The following is a 21,572-nucleotide window of genomic DNA, read 5'->3' as shown; positions in this document are numbered from 1 at the left end:
TTTCCTGGGTTGTCTGGGCTGTCTTTTGAGTGAAGATGGAAGCCCATGGATCCTCCTGCCCAAAACCCCTGTGCGTGCTACCTCCCAAAGGCACCCTGTCCAGTGCCACAATCCTGGTGAACACCAGCAGACAGGTTACTCAGCCCAGGTTTTAATTGACTAGAGCAGAAAAAAAACTGTTTCCATAGCAATTGGGCTGTCAGCCCCAATCTGTACAAAACCAGAGTTAAAAAAAATAAAAGCACCAAAAATATTTTTTTTAAAAAAAAAACACCTCGAAATGGGCATTTATTAAAAATACAAAGATACAAAAGCATCTCTGCCAGCTCACAGTGTCCCTGCCTCCTGGAATCTCTTTAGCAGGGGCTCGTCAGCCCGCAGGGGGAAGGTCAAAGCCCGTTTCTGGTAATACGCGGCGTCCATCGCCAGGTTGTCGATCACATCTGCCAGGAGATGGGCTCTCTCGACAGAGCTGCCCGGCGCGTCGTAGCTCAGGGCGGTGAAATGCACGTGCAGGTGGTAGTAGGAGGGTTGGTAATGCAGGTAGATCCGCAGCTGGGATCCGGGCACACCAAAGCGCTTCACTACAGCTTCCTAAGGAGACAAAAACCCCACGGGTCAGGATTTAGCAATGCACAGTGAGGGCATGGGCAGCTCGAGGCAGGCAGAGCATGGACAGCCAGACCTGGCAATGGACAGAAAGGAGCATCCCCAGATGGCACAAAAGGCAGAGAGAAAGGCAGAAGTGATTTCTGCTTCCTCTATCCTCACAGCAAGGGAGCGGGAGAAGCTGGGAAGGACAGAGCTCTTCCTCGTTCTCTGACAGCCCCTGCAGGGATGGAGCGATGCCTCCAGCCACCCCACGATTCTCCCTCCGTGACGGGACGTGCTCTCCACTTGTATCATTTTCCATTCCACCCTTATCGCCTCGGCTCACTCAGCAAGAAACAGGGATCCTGTTACCAGCCGGTGTAATTAAAAATATCAACGGCAACGGCGAGCTCCGGCACGCTGCCTTGGTTCTCTGCTCAGCACACTGCAGTCCCCTGAGTAATCTCTTAATTAATCTTTTTCCCCAGTGCAATTACTTTTCAAACTTATAACATGGTGAAGGAAAGAGAAGCTATCGCACACCCATCTACTGAGCAAACCCCACAACAGGGCTGGAAAAAACTCATCAGCTCATGGAAACAGTCAATGGGTTGGGAAGGATGTGATTGACCCGAGGAAGGCAGAGCTCGCCTTCTGCGGCTCCCAAATAATGAAGAAACACCAAGCACCTCTGTGCAGCTTCCCAGTGCCCCAGGGGAAGGTGCTGATGGAGCAGCAGGGACAGGAGTCTCTGGGCAGAGATGCCAGAGCCCAGCACAGCCCCCAGCTCACAACAGAACATCATCTCCTGACTGCTGGTCTCCACAGAGATGCCATGCATGGGCTGTGAACTGTGACCTCGTGGCAGACAGGCTGCGCTCTCCCTGGCCAGGACAGCAGTGTCAGACTGGCCTCGCACTTACTTTGCCTTCTTGCAAGACGTTCCTCAGCAGCGGGAGGTGCTCGGCGGTGAGGTCACGCAGTGACTTGATATCCCGTCTGTGGACGAGGGCGATCAGGTAGAGGTCATCCAGCTGTGGGGAGGGAGACAGGATGGTGACAAAGGTGACCACAGGAAGAGCAGGTGGAGGCAGCGGTGCTTTAGGTGTGGCACACCAACCATAGCATCATAGAATGGATTGGTTGGAAAAGACCTTGGAGATCATCTCTGTCCACTATTAAACCACATCTCTGAGCACCTCAGCTTTTAAATCCCTCCAGGGATGGTGATTCCACCACCTCCCTGGGCAGCCTCTGCCACTGCCTGAGAACCCTTTCAGTGAAGAAATTGTTTCAATACCCAATATTAATCTCCCCTGGAGAAACTTGAGGCCATTTCCTCTTGTTTAATTGCTCATCACTTGGGAGAAGAGACCAACACCTGCATGGCTCCAACCTCCTTTCAGGAAGTTGTAGACAGTGACGAGGTCTCCCCTCAGCCTCCTTTTCTCCAGGCTAAACAACCCCAGGTTTCTCAGCCACTCCTCATAGGATTTCTGCTCCAGAGCCTTCCCCAGGTCCATTCCCCTTCTCTGGACATGCTCCAATGCCTCAACGTCCTTCCAAAGTTGCTGCTGCCGTCCTGTCTGACCCATACCCAGGCTGGTTGAATCCAGTAAGGATCTCCCAGTACCAGTCGCACTTGCAAAGTCACTGCGCCTCAAAGCATCATTTTTGGACACACTGGGTTTTGCCTAGGAAGACCGAGAAGAAGAGAGTTTCACACCAAGATGACAAATACCTCCTCAGCTTTGAAGGCTGATCGATCAATCCAGCCTTCCCTACTGAACTCCCAGCACCTGCTGTGCCCTGGCATGTTCCCAACATCCCCTTGAGCATCTCACAAACACCATCCTGGAGCAGATGGAGGCTGGTGGACGAGGTGCTGGTGGGGGGAACTGAGCTCTGGTGGCTGTGGGTTCCACCAACAACCCCCACGCCAGGCCAAACGCAGCTTTTTTGCAGAGCAAGCGAGTGGTTTATCACCACACTCAGACGAGGATTTACAGTGAATCGCAGCAGCCGACACTGTGACTGTACATTTTTCCAAGTGAAAAGCTTCCTGTATTTCCATTGTGCAAACAGCCAGCCACTTTCCAGTCGCACCAGTTCCATAAATAACTATTTTCAAGACTTAATCAGTCACCAGACAACTCCGGTGTGGTAAAATATGGCTCTTCAGCAGCTCTCAGCCAGCCCTCTGGCATCTCCCAAGGCACTCAGAGTTCAATGTTTAACGAGAGGCAGGGTTGTGGATCACTACACTTAAATAAAAGTAAAATTCCCCATCTCCTTCAGCTCAGCCAGCAGCTTTCGGACAGAAACACTGCAAAGTGAAAGGCTTAGGTACTCAGGACCCTGTAGATCTTCTCAGGGCTGTGAGGAACCCATCTGGCTATTCAGAAACTGATGCTTGTGCCAAACGCTGCTCTCAGGACCCCATCTCAGTGCTCTCAGAACACAAAGCTGCTGTTTGCACCCAGCCAGCACAGCCATGCTCGTGGGTCGCTGTGATTCCCAAAGCAGCCTGTACACAGCTCCGGAAAAAGGCATCGTATCAGCTTGTCCTCTTCGGATCAGGGCTGGCTGGTGGGAGGAAAAGCAAACATCTCTTCTCCTTAGAACAACATCTGCATGTTGCTGTTTGAAACAAATAAGCCTGTTGCTAAAAAGGCCTTGAATGATGTCATGCCGGGCATGGTTTCAGGCAACCCCTCAGGGCTCTTGCGGGTTTGAAACCAACTCAAAAGAAATGGAAAAAAACCCCACACCCAGCAGATTTAAAAAAATCCAATTCAAGAAACCAACCGAAGCCACCCTCCAAGCTGCTGTGGCACCCAGGAGGCCAAGGCCAGCAATGGGCACGCAGACTTCACGCTGCAAGTGAGAGATCTTCCTCTCATCAGCCAACCTGAAGCAATTCCAGGTGAGTTCGCAGCCCTTGCAGCAAGGTGCTCAGCCAGCGCAAGGCAATGCTGTGGAAGGAACTTCAAAGTGGAGGACTGTCTCCCTCCCTAATTTCACTGAGCAGCCTGGCCTGTTCGGTGGGACGCAGAGAGAAGCGCTGCTTGTAGCCCTGGGGCTGCCGGGATCAGCTCTGGCTCAGCATCACCCACAGCAAAGAAGAGATTCCTTGGCTCAAAGGCAGGAGTCAACAGCCCTCGCTGGGATGCTGGCTCACCTGCCTGGGAAAAAGACAGGCAACGCAGAAGTCCCACATGGCTCCCGGGATGACAGCGCTCCGGTTCAGCCAGCAGCCATTGGGAAGAAATCAGGAAGATCCTGTTCAGCACACTAAGAGGTAACAGCAGCGCACAGGGAAATCTCTCCTAAAGACAAATCCTACCATTTAAGCACTCCCTGACCATGCTCGCTGCAACACATGGATACAACAGTTCTCTAGAGGAGCTGAAGCACAATTTTTGGCCCACCTATCTCCAGTCTTGATGACAGTTGTGGAGCTCAGATGCAGCGAGCAGGGATTTGCACTGAGGCTTTGCTAGAAGCAAGGAAAGGGACGGTGAGGTGAGCTTTCTACATCCCTCAATATTGCCACCCTGAAAGTAAAGGTCACTGAACAAACATGGTGGCGCAAGTACAACTGCAACCTTTGTAAAGTCTCTCCAGGAAGAAGGTTGCACCTTCCAGTGAGCAAGCAGGAATTCAACCCCCCTCACAGTTCAACAAGGGATTTTTGGAGCAGGTGATGTGCAAAAGCACTTGTGGCCAGAAACCACCCTGCAGTGATGTATTCACCCCATCCTTCCCAACTCACTCCTCTCAGCAACTCTGCACTAGGCCAGAAATGGGTGCTCCCAGCACAGAAACACAGAACTGTGCTGCCCTCAAACAGCTCACGTTCCCATTTCTTTACTTTTTGATCCCCTTTTTCAAGTTTTACTCATACCTTCACCCCAGCCACCAGAAGCATTTTGAGGATCAGAAACACGGATGGGATTTTTTTGACTACGCTGACTTCAAGAGGTACACGCATGGAGTTTCACCTCTCCAGGCACATCTCCAGAAGTACAGACCAAAATGGGCTGGAGCCCAAGGGAATAATGAGCCTCTCCATTTAGGATTACACCCTGGGCTTAAACCCCTCTGCACTTCAGCGAGTGGCAGCTCCCACAAGGGCTCAGGCAGCTGCTCAGAAGCTGATGGCATCTGCTTTATGTTGGGTGGAGGAGAGCGAACTGCAGCAACCGAAGGACAACACGTCTGCCTGGCTGGCACCTACAGCTGAGGCTTGCAAAAAAAAAAAAGACCAAACGCGTTCAGCAGGGAGAAATCCGCAGCTGGACTGAGGTTCAAACAGTCCACAGCAACATTTGGGCTGACACAGGAATGAGAGAGCGAAGCGGACAAATAAATCCCCTGGCAGCAGTAAGCGCAGCCTGGGCTTTGCAGCGACCTGGGCATTGCAGTGTCCACAATAAAGACCCTGGCAATGTCATCAATGACTGACAGTGAGAATAGCAGGGAAACATTCCCCCACGCAGCCCTTCAGCATGCTGTGAGTAGCACAAAAGGGCATGTTTCTTCTGGATTGCCTTCAGGGAAGCCGCATCCCTTCAAAATATCAGAAGAGCAAACAAACCTGGTTTTGATTCCACTTAAAATCAGGAACCAACACAAAGCCATTGCAGGGATCTGGGTTTTCATGGATGATGCGATCAGCCTCAGCCTTCTTCTCCAGGATATTGTACACCCACTGAAAGAGAAACAAGCAATTTATCTTAGAATGGAATCACAGAATGGTTTGGGTCGGCAGGGACCTCAAAGCCCACCCAGTTCCACCCCTGCCATGGGCTGGGACACCTCCCACTGAGGGGCTCCAAGCCCCATCCAACCTGGCCTTGAACAGCCCCAGGGATGGGGCAGCCACCACTGCTCTGGGCAACTTGGGCCAGGGCCTCCCCATCCTCACAGGAAAATATTTTTTCTTAAGATCCCACTTCAATCCCCCCTTTTTCAGCTTAAAGCCAGCAGAGGAAAAAAAAACAGCACCCAGGCACATTTATCCAATCTCATGGATGAGCACACAGTTGCTGAAAGCAGAATATGAAACAAGGAAACCCCAACAACTCGATTCTACGATGACCAAATAATTTCTTGGCAGTTAATATTTGTAGCTCATTATCCACGAAGCGCTCCGACACCAAACTCCAGGCTGTGAAGAGCTCTGCAGAGATGGGGCAGCTCCTTGTGGCCCTGCCAGCTGCCTGAAAGATTCTGGGATGTTTGTTCTCCTCGCAGAAACAAGGAGCAGGCACAACTGGGGGAGGTGTGGGACAGAGGGGGTTTCACCCACAGCAGGAACAGCAGTATTTACCCTGAGAGGATCTGGAGATTGTCCTCCAGGATGGGCTCCAGTAGCGTGGACCCAGACCTGGCTGCTGAACGTGGCCAGATGGAGCTGCTGCAAGCACCAAACAACCTGAGGTGCAGCAGCATTCCTCCTCCACACTCCCACTGGCCAACAGCAGATAGGTCCAGGCATTCTGACAGCTCAGCCACCAGTACAAGCAACTCTGAGCACGCCAGACCTCAGTGAGGCCGGCAGTAGTGGAAGCCAGCTCCAGTGGGGCTCAGCAGACACCTCCCTAACATCACAGGGCTGTTTGCACCTTTCTACCTCCCAGGCTGCACCAACACCTTTACAGCCAGGTCCAGGAAGGGAACTTTGCTGAGTTTTCCCCCATCCCAAGAGGAAGGAGCAGACTGCTAGAAGCCTGAGGCTGGATACAGCTCCAGCTGCTGGCAGCCAGTGCTCACCAGGTGAACACGAAAGGCCTGTGTTCCCTTGGGCAATGCACGTCCTTGGTTTCCTGACCAATGAGAAAATACCTCATTGCTTTTCTTCCCCTCTATTTAAAGCTTGGGCCCTCACACTGCCCATAATCCCTGCTCTGGTTATTGCCCTGTGCTGCTCTTCAAAGCAAAGCACCATCCAGGGAGGAGTTCCAGCTATGGAATGGAAGAGACCAGGAATACAGGAATAAGTGACAAAGCAGAAAGCGCCTTTGCTCTTCCTAGCTTCCTACTTGAGCTCGACCACCCTTCTCTGTCCCCCAAAACGCACTTTACAGTCCAGCCTCAGCCCAGCGTAAGCACTGGACTGCAAAGAGGTCCCCAGCCAGGCCCCCTGGAAGACTGGACAAGGCAGCAGGAAATGGCCAGGGCTTGGAAGCTGAAAATGTTTTGAACCATCATTTCTCCCATCACATTCAGGCACAAAACCCTAAGTGGGCAGCGAAGGTGCAGTCGGTCTTGCAGACACACGGAATGAGCTGGGTTGTGGGTGCTGCGCACATCAGACACTCCAGACACACTCTGCCAAGAGTTTAATTAATCTAATCAAAACTTAGGATCATTGTGAACTGACCTGAATGGATCCTTTGGGAGAAACCAACTCCTTCTCCCTTGATCTGTTTTTTTGCTCAAATGTCTGGCCTTTTCTTGCTAGCAACACCGTCTCAGAGAAGCGCAGGTTCACAAAGCGGTTTGGACAGCACGGCACAAGCCCGCTGTGCTCTGTGACTCTGGAAGAAAAGCAGGGCAGGAAGCTCAGCAGGAAATGAAATTTTGCCCTTAGGGTTTGAGTTTTTCTCATGTGTGCTCTTTTCCCAAGGGTCAAGCTGTCAGTGCCCGAAACAAGCCCCAAACAAGCTCCCCGGCCAGAGAAGCTGCATTTCAAGCCCAGCGCTGCCTCGTAGGATGCGCAGCTCATCAGCCGACTGCTCCTGCTGCTTCCAGCACAAGCCCAGTGGGGCCAACACATGTCCAGAGCCTCGCACCACAATAAAGCCATTCTGTGGAGAGCAGCCATGTTGTGCCTCCTCCAGCAGAAAACAAAGACAACAGAGATGCCTCTGTCATCCCCTCATTCCTGTTACCCTTCACATTTCTCCTTCCGCTCGTCAAATCCAGCTGGATAAAGACACAATCAAACTCCAGAGGTCAAGGACTGACTGCGCAGACCATGATTTCTCCTGATGGTCCCCAGGACCATGTTTCCATGTACAGAAATCAGCTCACAAGCGTTTTGTGGAAGAGGCAGAGTGAGAGCTCAAGCAGACTTTAGCCTTCGGGGCTGAAGCATGGAGGAAACACCCATGCAGGCAGCAGTCTGGTAAAAACACGCTCTTGCCTTTCTCCAGCCATAAATGCTGCCTATCGGTTGCTGCTGCTGCAGCCTTGCTGCCAGCAAGAAAGCCGGGTGATGGAACACAGAAAAGCAGGTGGGCAAGGAGACACTGTGTGCCTGCTGCAGCTTGCGAAGTGCTGCTGGTCCCAGTAGCAGAGAGCAGGATTCACGCTCGTCTGCAAGCATTCAGAAAATAGGCACGGCAACAGTGAGCCAACAGCTGTCCTACTGCTGGTTAACCAGAGATGGGAAAGGCCTGGGGTGGTCTGGTTTGGGGTATTCTTGAGATAAAGGGGGTTATTTTTTAACAGATGGCCTCGGCAGGCCCAGGATTTAGTCTATTCCCCCTTCTGCACAGACTGGCATGAACTGATGCCTAAAGAAGAAAGATAGAGAGACGAATGGTCGGGGAAAAAGCCCATTGCTGTTGTGTGGGAAGACAGGAAAAGCACAGCTTCACCCCATGCAATACAGACCAAAAGGCTGAATGGCAGAGAAGCAATAAGCAAAGCCTGAGGAGTGAGCTGTGATGCAGGAATCTAAGAACAATCTGTCCTTTCCCAGTTCCACAACACCCAGGAGACTCCCAAAAGCCCAACAAAGTGCACCAACGCCCAGGGAGTCGCCCTGGGAAAGGAGGAGGAACGCCTCGGCACAGAACGTCTCCAGGAACTTTGAGAAAGGCGACTTCAGGTCCATCCTCAAGACAAATAGTTTCCCACAAAGATGGAGAAGGATGCCCTAGAGGACAAGAGGATGAGAACACCTGAAGAGAAAGAGAGCCCTGTTCAGCCTCACTGAGCTTACCCCAAAGGTCAGGCAGCCTCCAGAAAATCCGACTGATGCGGAGATGCATTCAGCAAAGCAGGCAGCATCACAGCTCAGGACTAGCAGAAATAATCTGCACCCGCCGCCCTGGAGAAGAGGCTGCCCCGTTTGATGCGAGGGTTTGGAACCACAGAGCTGACCACACACTGATGAGAAAACCACCACGGAGACAGGGACAGTGCTCCTGACTCTTCTGCCTCCAGCTCAGGCTTCAGAGGAGATATCCAACAGCCCAGCGTGTTGAGGGAGGAGACCAGAAGCATCTATCTCTGCAAAAGAGAAGCAGTCGTGCCCGTACCTGGATGCTGAAACTCTGGGACTGGATGAAGGGCAGCGTTATGTTCCTGTAATCCTCCCAGGTTTCACGGACGAGGTGCACTTCCTGACGGAGGTATTTCTGGAGGTGTTTCTCAGTGGCAGGGTACACCACGGTGGCTTTCAGCTCTGGGAACAAAAAGGTTTACTCAGTTACTGTCACAGAAAAGAAACACATTACTTCCCCTTGGTCTCCAACAATCCTGCCTTCCCTACCACACAAACACGTATAAAAGATTCCACTAAAATAGCCGGGTGGGGAAGAACCTCCCTGGCTCCCGCGGCTTTGCTCAGGGAAGGAGAAGCCGACAACACAGCCAGGGCGCTTATCCAGCTCCAGTGGAGGAGTTTGCTGTCTGAAAGGCTTTTCCCACACTCGCTCTTTCAGACCTATTAGCAATATCACAGCAGAGCCAGGGCTCACAGGGAAAAGCTAATGTGCAGCCAACATCACAGACAGAAACAGGACCAGGGGCAGGGGTGCATCTTCCACAAGCTGAAATCTGAAGCTCACAGGATGTCATCGAGCGAGCACCCAGCAACTATCCACAGCCACAAAAGCAGATGTTGCATGAGCTGCAAGCAGTGGGGCCGGCAAAAGGAGCAGCTCCCTTGCAGAGTCCTCAGCTGTTGAGACGCTTGTCCTCCCGCCCCAAGCACAGGAGGCAGAGGCCAAGGGCACAGGGATCGATCCCGAGCAAACAACGCAGGCTGAGGGGTTAACAGGGCACAGGAGGCAGCTGTCACCAACAGGGGAGGATGAAACATGTCATTCTGTGCTCCCAAGTAGGACAGGCTGAGAGACCTTGGGTTGTTCCACTTGGAGAAGAGAAGGCTGCAGGGAGACCTGAGAGCTGCTTTAAGTACTGAAAGGGGCTCCAGGAAAGCCAGGGAGGGGCTGTTGGGATGCATGTCCTCCGACCCCGAGCGCAGGAGGCACAGGTCAAGGGCACAGGGATGACTCCTAAGCAAACGACACAGGCTGAGGGGTTAAGTGGGCACAGGACGAGCTGAGGGCAGAGAGCTGGGCGATTCCCCTGCACTAGCGATAGAGCGCATTGAGCTGTTCCTGCCAACCAGAGGAAAACAACTTAACACTTAACTGCCTCAGAGATTAACACTTGACCGTCTCATTTCTGAGGCACTAAACTGGACGCGAGTGCGTGCTTTGTCAGCCCGGCAGCTCCAACCACAGCAGCAGCAAATCTCACCTGCAGGGGAAAAATATCCTGCTTCGGCCAAGACTGGCTGTACGATCCAGAGCCTGCCATGACTCCAAGGGCTCCAGCAGCGCCACAATCTTCCCAACTAAAGGTAAACCGCTAGAAAACTTCACACATGAAAGGAAAAATCCCATGAGGCTGCACAAAACCCAACTGACTGGACTGGAGTGAAGGGGCTGGGGCACCACAAACACTGCAGCTTGTGCCCAGGGTCTGCCATGCACATGGACACCAAGGGCTACACTCACAGGGTACCAAAGAGCCGTGCTTCCCACTTTATATAAGGATATACACCAGCCAGACATGGACCAGAAATATTTGTTCCTAAAGCTCGGATTTAGGGTGGGTTTGAGTTTTTTTTTAGTCTTCTGGTTGCTGTTTTTTTAAGGTCAGTGCTGCATAAGACAGTGCCTTTTCCTTTCATGCCAAACCCAGCTTAATGAAATCCACAGGAAAATGCTGGTAAGATGAAATATGAAAATGCAAACCACAAGGGCAGTCTGGGCTGATTCCCACCACACACATGTTCAAACAAGGTTGTTTTCCAGGACTCAATGAGCACTTCCAGTGGGATGATGTAATAGCAAAAAAAAAAAAAACAGGGAAGGCTGTAGCAGCTCTGCTCCTCACTGAAAGAGACCAGCAAAGTGCTGTGAAGAGCACAAAAAAGGCCAAAGGTAAGAAAATACCATGTCCAGCCTGAGGCCGAAACTGCTGCAGTTTAATTCCGTAGCCCAGCTCGGGAGCAGGGCCAGCAGCAGCACCTGCTCTGTGCAAGAGCGGTGACAACCATCGTCTGTGAGCTGGCTGGGAGGGGGGTGCAGAGCTCCCTCCTGGCATCCCAGCACCCCCTCAATCCGGGGCGGCTGCTTGCAGTGGGAGAGCCACTTGGGAGACGCCAAATCCGGTGCGAGAGCAGAGAAACCCTCTACGTGCAGCTGCAGGCGAGCAGATGTCTGGGAGAAGAGACAGGGAGAGGCTGTGGTTCGCAAAGCATTATTTCCCTTCCAGAGGTCTCATCAAGCCTCAAACACCCCAGCAAAGCTCGTTAGCATAAATCACCATGGCCAGAGGAGCTGTTTGATAAATGCCCAGAGCCCAATGATCATTAGGGGCCCGCGTACCGGATGCAAAATCCTGGCTAAGGCTGGGCTCAGCCGCAGAGAACATCCACAGCGAGACCAGGCTCACCAGGAAACCTTGGCATGGCCAGCGAGCAGCTGCGTCCAAGCTCCTGCTCCTGGCAAAGCCCACGGGCATCACTGCGCCGCGCCCTGTACACCACGGGGCAGCCGAAAGCCATCCTGGCCTGGGAATGGGGTGAAGAACTGCTGGACAGGTGATGTGAGTCTTTAAACTCGCTGAAGGGTCAGGGATTGTCCGGGCTTATGTCTGAGTCATGTCAGTCAGTGTGTTCCTCAACAACAGCACAGGGATGCCTTGGAATACCTGGGCCTTACTCTGGAAGTCAGGACTGATCACCAGTGAACTGGAGGTTATAAGAAAGGAAGTTTAATTGAAGGAATTTAATGGGCAGGAGGCAGAGGGACTGTGAGGACAGGCAACAGCCAATACGGCAGTTAGCCCTGCAAAGGGCCTTTGAGGGGATGCACGGCACCGTTCTTTCCCCGTCCAGGAGAAAAGGAAGGTTGGATTGACCAGAAACAAAACAACTTCTCTCCTGCTAAAAACAAGAGTAAAAAAACAACACAAACACAAAAAAAACCAAAACCAAATCCTCTGGTCAGTTTGGGAATATCATGGAAAAAAGGCCTGGAGAAAGCTGTCACCAACAGGGGAGGACAAAACAAGTTACTATACTGTGCTCCCTACGAGGACAGGCTGAAAGAGCTGGGGTTGTTCAGCCTGGAGAAGAGAAGGCTCTGGGGAGACCTTAGAGCAGCTTCCAGAACTCTCCAGGAGAGCTGGGAGGGGCTCTTGATCAGGGAATGCAGGGAGAGGATGAGGGGAAAGCGTTTTCAGCTGAAAGACAGGAGATTGAGATGAGAACTTGTGAAAAAAAGTTTTGCTGTGAGGGTGGGGAGGCCCTGGCCCAGGTTGCCCAGAGCAGTGGTGGCTGCCCCATCCCTGGAGGGGTTCCAGGCCAGGTTGGATGGGGCTTGGAGCCCCTGATCCAGTGGGAGGTGTCCGTGCCCATGGCAGGGGGTGGGACTGGATGGGCTAAGAGTCCCTTCTGACCCAAACCTTTCCATGATTCCATGATCCCATTCAGCACCATTAAGTCAGTCCACTGCAGTTTTGTTTTAAACAGATTTAAACACACTGGGAAGCCACGAGAAGCAGGCAGGGCAGGAACAACCTGTTCCTCCCTTTGGGAAGGGGCTCTTTGTCCTCCTTTCATAGCAGAAAGCTGAGTTTTGCCTTACAATCTCCCTGATCCACTCACACTCAGAGGCAGGAAGGTGCCAAGCCCAGAAAGCAGCAGAGAAAGTCGTATTTACACTTTCCCAAGTTTTCTTACCACATGCACCCTCCCTCCTTGTGCACACGTCTCCGCGATGGCTTCCCATTGCCAGGCATCTCCTTTGAAGCAGTCCCAAGCACAACGATGCACGACCTCTCTCCCTTCCTCCGTCTTCACCAGCTCAGTTTTGTGGCCACAACTGCCCAGCAGTCGCAAGTGAACATCTGATTTTAACCACCCCAGGCCAGTACAGCCAGGGCTCTTGTTATGGAGCGAAAGCAAAGCTCACAAGAAAAGGACAAAGCTCCAACAGCTCCCAGTGTCTGAGACCGGCACAAGCCAGGGCAAGCCAAGCGCTGACGGGGACTTCTGCCAAACACTGCCTGGCCCCTGGTTCTCATCCAGCGAACAAAGGCTTGGTGGGTTCCAGCAGCAACAGCTATGGCAAAGAGGGAATCTGCAGGTTCCCAAGCAAAAAAAACCAGAGCAAAACAGGGCAACACATTCCACCTTCCCCAAACCAGTCCTCCCATTCTTTCTGCATCCACCACCCGACGGCTCCCACCACTCCAGGCTCCAGACTTTTATGCCAGTGCAAGTGCAAAGTTTCCTTAGTTGGGTGAGCCCTGCAGGCAGGGAAAGTGTGTGGCAATGCTGGGAGATAAACCAGCTTTCCCTGGGCAGCTCCTGCAGGTTTCTCCAGCTCCTCGCTGCCTGCCACCAGGCCCAGGAAGGCAGGGATGTGTATCACTTCCTGCATGACTGAATACTTTCCCTCCACGCTCTCTCATTTCTCCCACAACTTCTCCACCCCATGTCAGAGAGAGGGAGCCACAGTGTCTCCCTATGTGCTCATTTTCACATGTTTTTAAGAAGCTTCAGCCTGCAGCACAGGGATGAGCCGTGCCCAGAGAGTAAAGACTCCTTCAAGGACTGACAAAGAGTCCTTTACCCACGCCAGCACGACTTTGGTGGAGGCAGCCAAGCAAGAGGCAGCTGCTTCTGGCTAGAAGCAGCAAGCTCTCCTGGCTAAATGGGCACAAGCACCACCAGGAGCTGGATGTTATCAGGGAATGTGTTATGTGAACTATGCGGCTTTTGCAGTCAAGCCTTTGTCAGAAAAAAAACGTTTGCCCTGCTAGGAAAGCAGCCTTTGCTCTCCCGGTGAGGAAGATTCTCAGAGCTGGGGTTTCACCTGCTGGCATCTCACACCTCTAGGTGTAAGCTGCTTCCTAAATCAAGGCAATATCTGGCAACTGGCCTGAAAATGAGTGACACCTGCCTGCCTTTGCCAGGAGCTGCACAGTTCCGACCAGAGGGCACTCTCTCAGACACCACTCCTTCTCACAAACACACTCACACACTCTCTGCTCGCCAGCAGGTGGTTTGGGGTCACCCTTCAGATGAACTCTGACCATTATTAAGCTGATTTCCACGTGTTATGTCCTGGTTTAGCCTGACACCTCTCTTCTGGTGTCCAGTAAAACCCACGAGACAAGCAAGACACGTATGAAGTCTCCTTTCTGACCAACACTGTCTTCCCATGCTCCACACCACTGCCCTCTCAGCCTAAATAACACATCTTTAAGCCGCACCAGAGAGAAATTACACTTCCCAGGACAGAGGGGAGTTGTTTGCTCAGGCAAAGTGCTTCCTCTGGCCTCCCTTTCTCTGCCCTCATCACGCAAACAAAGCAACTGGCCCAGCCCCATGGACTCTTTCACCACCAAGACAAATTGAGCTTTCATCGCGCGGGGCCTGTGTTACGGAATTACGGAATGAGCTTGACTCCACAGAGGGAACAGCATCCAACTCACTTAAAATGAGGAGGCGGAGAGATGGGGAAAAAACATCCACTCCCAGCTATCCAGAAACTTCAGCTGAATGAGGAGCCCCCCGGGGATGCTGGACCACAAAGGCGGCATTGAGAAACGCGCTTCAACAAGGCAGAGGCACCTGGGGGTAGCTCCTCACGCTGCCAACGCGCCCCACGTTGCAAGGCACCTGCAGTCGCGACTCCTCAGCCCGGAGGTTTACCTCACCTTTAGGAAGGGAGAAGCTAAGCGCGGGGGCTGCCCAGGATGTTGTGAAATCCCCGGGGTGAGTTCTTCCTCCACATGACACTGCGACCCAGGACTTTCTGGAGGAACTGCTCGATGCCCGAGCCTGACGACTCTGCACCGCGTTCCGACCGCAGTGTTAACCAGGGGCAAACCTACAGCACCAGGAGACAAAACCCTGCATCTCTCTCACCCTACAGCCAAGACAAATCCACCAGGTCTGCACACGACCACTTGGGCGTCCCGGGATTTCTCCCAAGCCCTGACATTGCCTGCAGCCTTACAGGAAATTTCTCCTTCGTTCTAGGTTTATGAGCTGCATTCCTCATGTCAACTCCCTGCTTGGGCCATGGCTCCGCTCAGAAGGGCAATTTCCTTCCCCTTCTGTGCCAGCCCAGCTGCCTGCCAGTGGCTCATGCAATGTGTGGGCAAAACCCGCTCCATGGCTTGGAATTACTTTGAAGGAAGAAGCCTCCTCACTCAGTCCTCTAAGCTGGGAACCTGGAGGGCCCCACTGAGGCCCACAGTGCCCCCAAGCAGGCGCAGTGATGCCACGGAGAGGGCTGGGAAGCAAAGACGCACCGCTGTGTGATGTTCCTGCAAAACTTGCCTTTCAAAGACTATTTTCAAAGCAATTGAAAAGATAAAGTTTAGCAGAAGGAAGCCGGACGCTTTTCCCCATTCCAACCTGCAAGAGGAACAGCACGAATGCTCACTCAGCCATCCGTGAAACAAACTGCGTGGCTGCACGGGGCAGTCACAGCACAGAAACAGGCGAACCAGAACAACCCCAGCAAAGATTTTTGTTTAACAGGATGTGAAAAGCCCCAGAGTCACCTGGTTTTGCTCCAGCCTCTCAGAAAAAACAGGACCTGTCACAGCACTGACATAGACTGGCAACTCTTGAACAGCTTTTTCACCCCAGCAAGGGCTGGAAAACACCCGGCGTAAGCCTTTAATCAAATAAAACTGTTGCTATTCGAGTAACGCTGGAGTTACAGAGCGCTGCAGCAAAGCACTACAGTGAAGTCAAATGCCAGCAGGGCTGCAGCTGGACAGACCCAAGGGATTTCAGCCTTGCAATGCCACCTCGTGGGAATAGCTGCAAGACGCTGCCGGGAGCGCAGCCGAGTCTGTCCAGCCAGGGCAGCATGGCTCGAACAGCTTCCCACACAGGGCAACTGCAACCACCACGGTGCCATGGGGTTCTCCTGCCACTAATACATGAGCTGGTAGCACTACAACCTCCAACTTTGAGTCCCTGGCAGGACACGAGGTGCTCTGTACAACCCGCAAACTCCCAAAGCCAGACATTGCTTTCTCCTGCACCATGGATACAACACTAAAAGAAGAACATTTTGGGGAAAGCACATCAAATACCCTGAAAATTTTATTTGTGACCGCAACAACACCTTACTTCAGACTGTCACTCTGATTAGTTTTGATCCCGTTAAACTCGTTTGGCTGTCATTGTGTTTATGGAAGCGTCAACGTAAATAATCACTGCACTCCTAGAATTTAAACTCATTCCAGCACCACACGGAAGAGCCCAACCTGCCAGAAGAGCAGACCCGCTGTCAGCAGCGGCCACAAAGCCACAAACACAGGATGCCCTTCTGCCACGACAAGAATCTGGCTCAGAGCATGACAGCCTTCCACAGAAGCTCTGCAACCTGCTCACCTGACCTCGCCATGCTCCGTTATTTCCTGAAGGAGGGATGCGTGAAATCACCAGGATAGGCGGGAAAGGCAGAGGCCAGGTGGTTCCCAGCATTTCCCTCCCTGCAAACATGCTGCTGCCTGTCCACACCAAGCAACGAACGCAAAGCACAGGACAGGATGCCCCGGGTGAGGAGAAGCTGACACATGCGCTGCAGAGACTGTTTTCCAGGTAAACAGGTTTCCAGGTTTTGCTGGTTGATGATAAGCTCAACATGAGCCGGCAATGTGCGCTCGTGGCCCAGAAGGCCAACCACGTCCTGGGCTGCATCCAAAGCAGCGTGGCCAGCAGGGTGAGGGAGGGGATTCTGCCCCTCTATTCCTCTCTTCTGGAATACTGTGTCCAGTTCTGGAATCCTCAATGTAAGAAGAAGATGGAGCTGTTGGAACGGGTCCAGAGGATGGACAAAGATGATCGGAGGGCTGGAGCACCTCCCATACGAGGACAGGCTGAGAGAGTTGGGCTTGTTCAGCCTGGAGAAGGCTCTGAGGAGATCTTACAGTGATCTGAAAGGGGCTACAAGAAAGCTGGAAGGGAACAATTCATAAAAGCTTGTGGTGATAGGACGAGGGAGATCGGGTACAAACTGGAGAGGGGCAGGTTTAGACTGGACATTAGGAAGAATTTCTTCACCATGAGAGTGGTGAGACACTGGCCCAGGTTGCCCATGAAAGGTGTGGCTGCCCCATCCCTGGAGGTGTTCAAGGCCACGTTGGATGGGCCTTGGGCAGCCTGATCCAGTGGGATGTCCCTGCCCATAGCGGAGGGATTGGAACTAGATGGTCTTTTAAGGTCCTTTCCAACCCAAACTATTCTACAATTCTATAAACCTTATGAGGAGACAATTCATTACTGGATTAACTGCCACCACTAAAAAAAAAAACGCACAAGGAAAACTTTCAGCTCTGCAAGCCCTTCTTAGCCTTAAATCAAAGCACAGGCAGATGACTGCAAGTAACCAAGTGATGGCCATTTAAAGGCCAGCTAGTCATGAGCTGAGCCAGGTGTCTGACAGGGCAGGAAAAGGGGGCGGAACACGGCAGCATCCAAAGCCATAGGAGCAATCTGTTCCCACAGATTGGCAGCGATCCACTGCTCTCCCCACCTTGGCCAGGGCAGCTGCTGTCAGCCAAACCACAAGAGGGCTGGCAAGGTCGGGTCCTGCAGTGGTGCTTGCCTGTCTCGTTGCATCCCCTATCTGGCGCCAGCCAACACATGCCGGCTGCCATCCCAGCCACAGCCGCTGCTCCACAGCCGAGCCACAGAGCCAACCACCCTCCCAGGACTCTCCACATGAGACCAGGAGCACTCACCACTCAGCTCCGGGGGAGGATAGAGGTGGTACGTGCTGTAAATGTCATTGCGCATTTGCAGCTCCAGTTTCATGTGCTTCTTCAGCAGCTCTGATATCTTCTCCTCCTGGAAAGGAGTCTTTTCCAGGAGGACTACGGCATTCATTACCTCTCCAGAGGGGCCAGTCACCTGGAATCAGAACAGATAAAGCTGTCAGCCACAATGGACCCAGCACTTGCTGGGGAGTACAAGGCCAGGCCCTGAACACATCCACCCCAGAAACACAGGACACACGCTGCAGCCCCTCAGTTCTCGCATGCAAGCCCAGTCCCAGGGGCAGCACTCGGCCAAAAATAAAGGTCCGTTTGCCCTGAAGCACAGCAGGAATCTGCACCCCATCAGGGAAGCCAGATGTTGTTTTGGGGGAACACAGGATGCAGACAATATCCCGGCCCATCTGCACCTCCCCAGACGCTCTCACCGCCCGCTGCTGCATTCCCACTGGCCCACACCCCTGATTTCATCTCAGACACTTCCACAGTGACTCAGGACCACTGGCCAGGCAGTCAGTGGGTCAGGAAGGGGGCAGAAGCAGGCAGAGGGGTTCAGGCTGTTCTGGAGCAGGGAGTGCTGCTGCCATGCTCCAAGGAACCACAATCCCGATGTGGCCAGAGTGTGCTGGCTTTGGGAGGCAGGGGAGCAGAGCACAGCCTGGAATCACTCCCCTCTGCACCGGAGCCCAGCAAGGCCTCACTGTACACCACATGGGAAGAGCAAAGGGTTCCTTTGGGGCTCCCACTCTGCTTTGCTTGCCGGTCAAAGCAAAGCAGCTTTGTGCCCAGGGGAGCCACCCACCGCCCCTCATCCAACCGCCCTCAAACAGAACCAGTCTTAAACTGCCCGGCCTCTTTGTCTGCTTGGATGTGCAGCTCCAGGAGACAGAAGCTGAGGCAGCTGCATGGCTCCAGCACCACCGGCCTCCCCAGCCATAAAACCTTAAGAGTTACTCCAGATTTCCTTTCCTAGTGTCTGACTGACAGGCCCAACCTATTTACAGCCCCAGAGATAGCATCTTCCTTGCAATTCACTGCCACCTTATCCATCAAATGCGACAAACCCACTCTCAGTACTAAAAGCAACAAAGTGTATCGATAAGCAAAAATGACCCAGGGCTTGAAATAACAGTTCCAGCATGCTGGCACCAAGAACAGTTGCCTCCTGCCACTCACCTTGACGAATTTAAAGAACAGAATCATAGAATCGTCTGGTTGGAAAAGACCCAAGATCATCAAGTCCAACCGCACCTGTCCATTACTGAACCAGATCCCTGAGAACCTCATCCACCAGTCTTTTAAATCCCTCCAGGGATAAGGACTCCACCGCTTCCCTGGGCAGCCTCTGCCAGGGCCTGAGAACACTTTTTATGAAGGATTTTTTCCTAATATCCAATCTGAACCTCCCCAGGCACAATTCAGGCCATTGCCTCTTATCCTGTCCCTTGTTACTGGGGAGAAGAACGCAGCACACACCTCACCACAACCTCCTTTTCGGAAGCTGTGGAGAGTGATGAGGTCTCCCCTAAACCTCCTCTTCTCCAGACTCAACAACCCCAGGTCCCTCAGCTTCTCCCAGAACCCCTGGACTCCAGACCCTGCCCAACTCCATTCCCTTCTTCGGATGCACTCCAGCCCTTCTTAGGCCCAAAACTGAACCCAGGATTCAAGGTGTGGCCTCATCAGCACCGAGTCCAGGGAGACAATCCCTGTCCTGCTCCTGCTGGGCACCCCATGGCTGATCCAAGCCAGGAGCTGGTGGCCTTCTTGGCCCCCTGGGCCACTGCTGGCTCATGTTCAGCTACTATCAGCCAACAACCCAAGGGCCTTTCCCATGGGAAGGGATGGGGTGTGACGGGGGAGGGGGGTGGCCAGGGGAAGAGAGGGGTGACCTCTGTGTGTGTGTGTGAGTGACTTGGGGCAGGGGGGACCTGGAGGAGGTTGTATGTGCTGCGAGGAAGGGTGACCTGAGAGGCGGAGTGACCTGAGGGTGGGGTGACAGAGGGAGGGGGGACAGGGGGAGGGCAGAGTGACCTGAGAAGTTGTGTCTGTGTGACCTGGGTTGGGGAGAGTGGGGCAGGGCGTGACCCCGGGGGGTGGGGTGGGGGGTGCATGTGAGGACCTGCGGGTGGTGACCTGGGGAGGGTGTGACCTAGAGACATAGGTGGTGTGACCTGGGAGGGGGAAGGTGTGACCTGAGGCAGGGAGTGTGACCTGGGAGGGGGTGTGACCTGGCATGTGAGGACTGGGGCAGTGGGCAGGCATGACCAGAGGCGTGTGAGGGCCTGGAGGAGAGGAACGTGTGACCTGGGGGGAAGAGGGGGTGACCAGTCTGTGTGACCTGGGATGTGGGGACCTGGGGGGGAGGGTATGTGGCCTGTGTGGGGCAGGGGATCACGGGGGGCGGGGTGGAGACCGGCGGTATGTGGGGACCGGGGGCACGGGGTGACAGAGGCTGTGTAGGGTCGGGGGACGGGAGGGGAGAGGGGTGACCAGTTCGTGTGTGTGACCTGGGACAGGTGTGACCTGGGAGGGACAATGTAAGCAGGGGCGTGATCTGAGTGGGGTGTGATCTGGGGGGGTGGCCTGGGGGGGTGTCACTGTGTGACCTGAGATCGTGGGGAGTAGGGTGGCGAGGGGGAGGAGTAGCCGGGAGCGTGTGAGGACCAGGGGAGGAAATGCGTGACCTGGGTTGCCCCCAGCCACGCTGAGCCGGGGTAAGAGGCGATGATACCGGGCCGGCCCTGATGGCCGCGGGGCGAGCGGCGCCCCCAGTCCGTCTCAAAGGGGATGGCGGCGCTGGGCCCGACCCCCCCCCGTACCTCCCCGTGCAGGAACACGGCCTTGTCCCGCGCCGACTCCCGCAGCACACGCCGCACGCGCAGCTCCGCCAGCGGGAACGGGGGAGCAGCAGCCGTGGCGACGGCTCCATCGTGGGACGCGGCCTCCTTCTCCTCCTCCTCCCGCTTCCTCTTGGGCCGCGGCGTCTCCGCCATGGCGGACCCGCCCCGCGCTGCGCCTGCGCGGCACCAACGAGAACGCGGGGCAGAGAGGCGCCGGGCCAACGAGTGCGTGGAGCAGAGAGGCACCATTGGGAGCGCCCGCCCCCTGCGGCGCAGAGGTTCAACTCCACCTCGGGGTGCGGGGCGCCTGCCCTGTCCCCCCAACTCGGGGTCACCTCCCCTCTCCCCGAGCACCTTCCTAACCCCGTCAACCCGGAGAGACACCCCCAAACGGGAGGTAAAATACCCCAGAGTTTTAAAAAAAATCTAAAATGGGAAAAAAATATCAAATTAAAAAAAAAAACCCACAAAATTTTAAAAGTGAAAATTAAAATAAATAAATAAATAAAATTTCTGCATTTTCGCAGTTCCAACAAAGCCGGCAAAAGCACCACCGGTGCCTCCCCTACTGCCCCTGCCTGCTGCCTGCTTACCAAGGGACTGGGGAGCTGGGAAGCCATCCAGATGCTGGAGCTCAGGGTTTGGGTGCTGAGCAGTGCAGACATCAGGGTGTCCCAGTGCCCATCCTTGTCCCCATCCCCATTCATATCCCCATGTCCATCCTAGCTTCCATCCCTGTCCCCATCTCCGTTCCCATCATCATCCCCATCATCGTCCCTGTCTCCATCTCCATCCCAGTTCATAGAATAGTTTGGGTTGGAAGGGACCTTAAAGCCCAAACAGTTCCACCCTCTGCCATGGGCAGGGACATCCCCCTGGATCAGGCTGCCCAAGCCCCATCCAACCTGGCCTTCAACACCTCCAGGGATGGGGCAGCCACAGCTTCCCTGAGCAACCTGGGCCAGACCCTCCCCACACTCATCATGGTGAAGAAATTCTTCCTTATGTCCAGTCTAAATCTGTTCCTCTCCAGTCTGTACCCGTTCCCTCTCACCCTATCCCCACAAGCCT

The 21,572-nt window shown here is 53.8% G+C and overlaps 1 protein-coding gene across 1 annotated transcript; it reads right to left on the bottom strand.

The window, feature by feature from the left end:
• Positions 1 to 264: 264 nt before the first annotated feature.
• On the bottom strand, positions 265 to 20,699 carry DCPS (decapping enzyme, scavenger). Its single transcript, XM_054087042.1, has 6 exons — positions 20,481 to 20,699; positions 17,626 to 17,794; positions 8,868 to 9,013; positions 5,192 to 5,305; positions 1,515 to 1,625; positions 265 to 594 (listed from the first exon to the last, which is right to left on the bottom strand). Exons 1-6 carry the CDS (start codon positions 20,652 to 20,654, stop codon positions 328 to 330), a joined length of 981 nt encoding a protein of 326 aa, XP_053943017.1. The 5' UTR covers positions 20,655 to 20,699; the 3' UTR covers positions 265 to 327.
• Between the last annotated feature and the right edge of the window lie 873 nt (positions 20,700 to 21,572).

The sequence above is a fragment of the Cuculus canorus genome, chromosome 23, assembly GCF_017976375.1.
Source record: "Cuculus canorus isolate bCucCan1 chromosome 23, bCucCan1.pri, whole genome shotgun sequence".
NCBI classification, from domain to species: Eukaryota; Metazoa; Chordata; class Aves; order Cuculiformes; family Cuculidae; genus Cuculus; species Cuculus canorus.
This window is presented reverse-complemented; position numbering and strand designations above follow the sequence as displayed.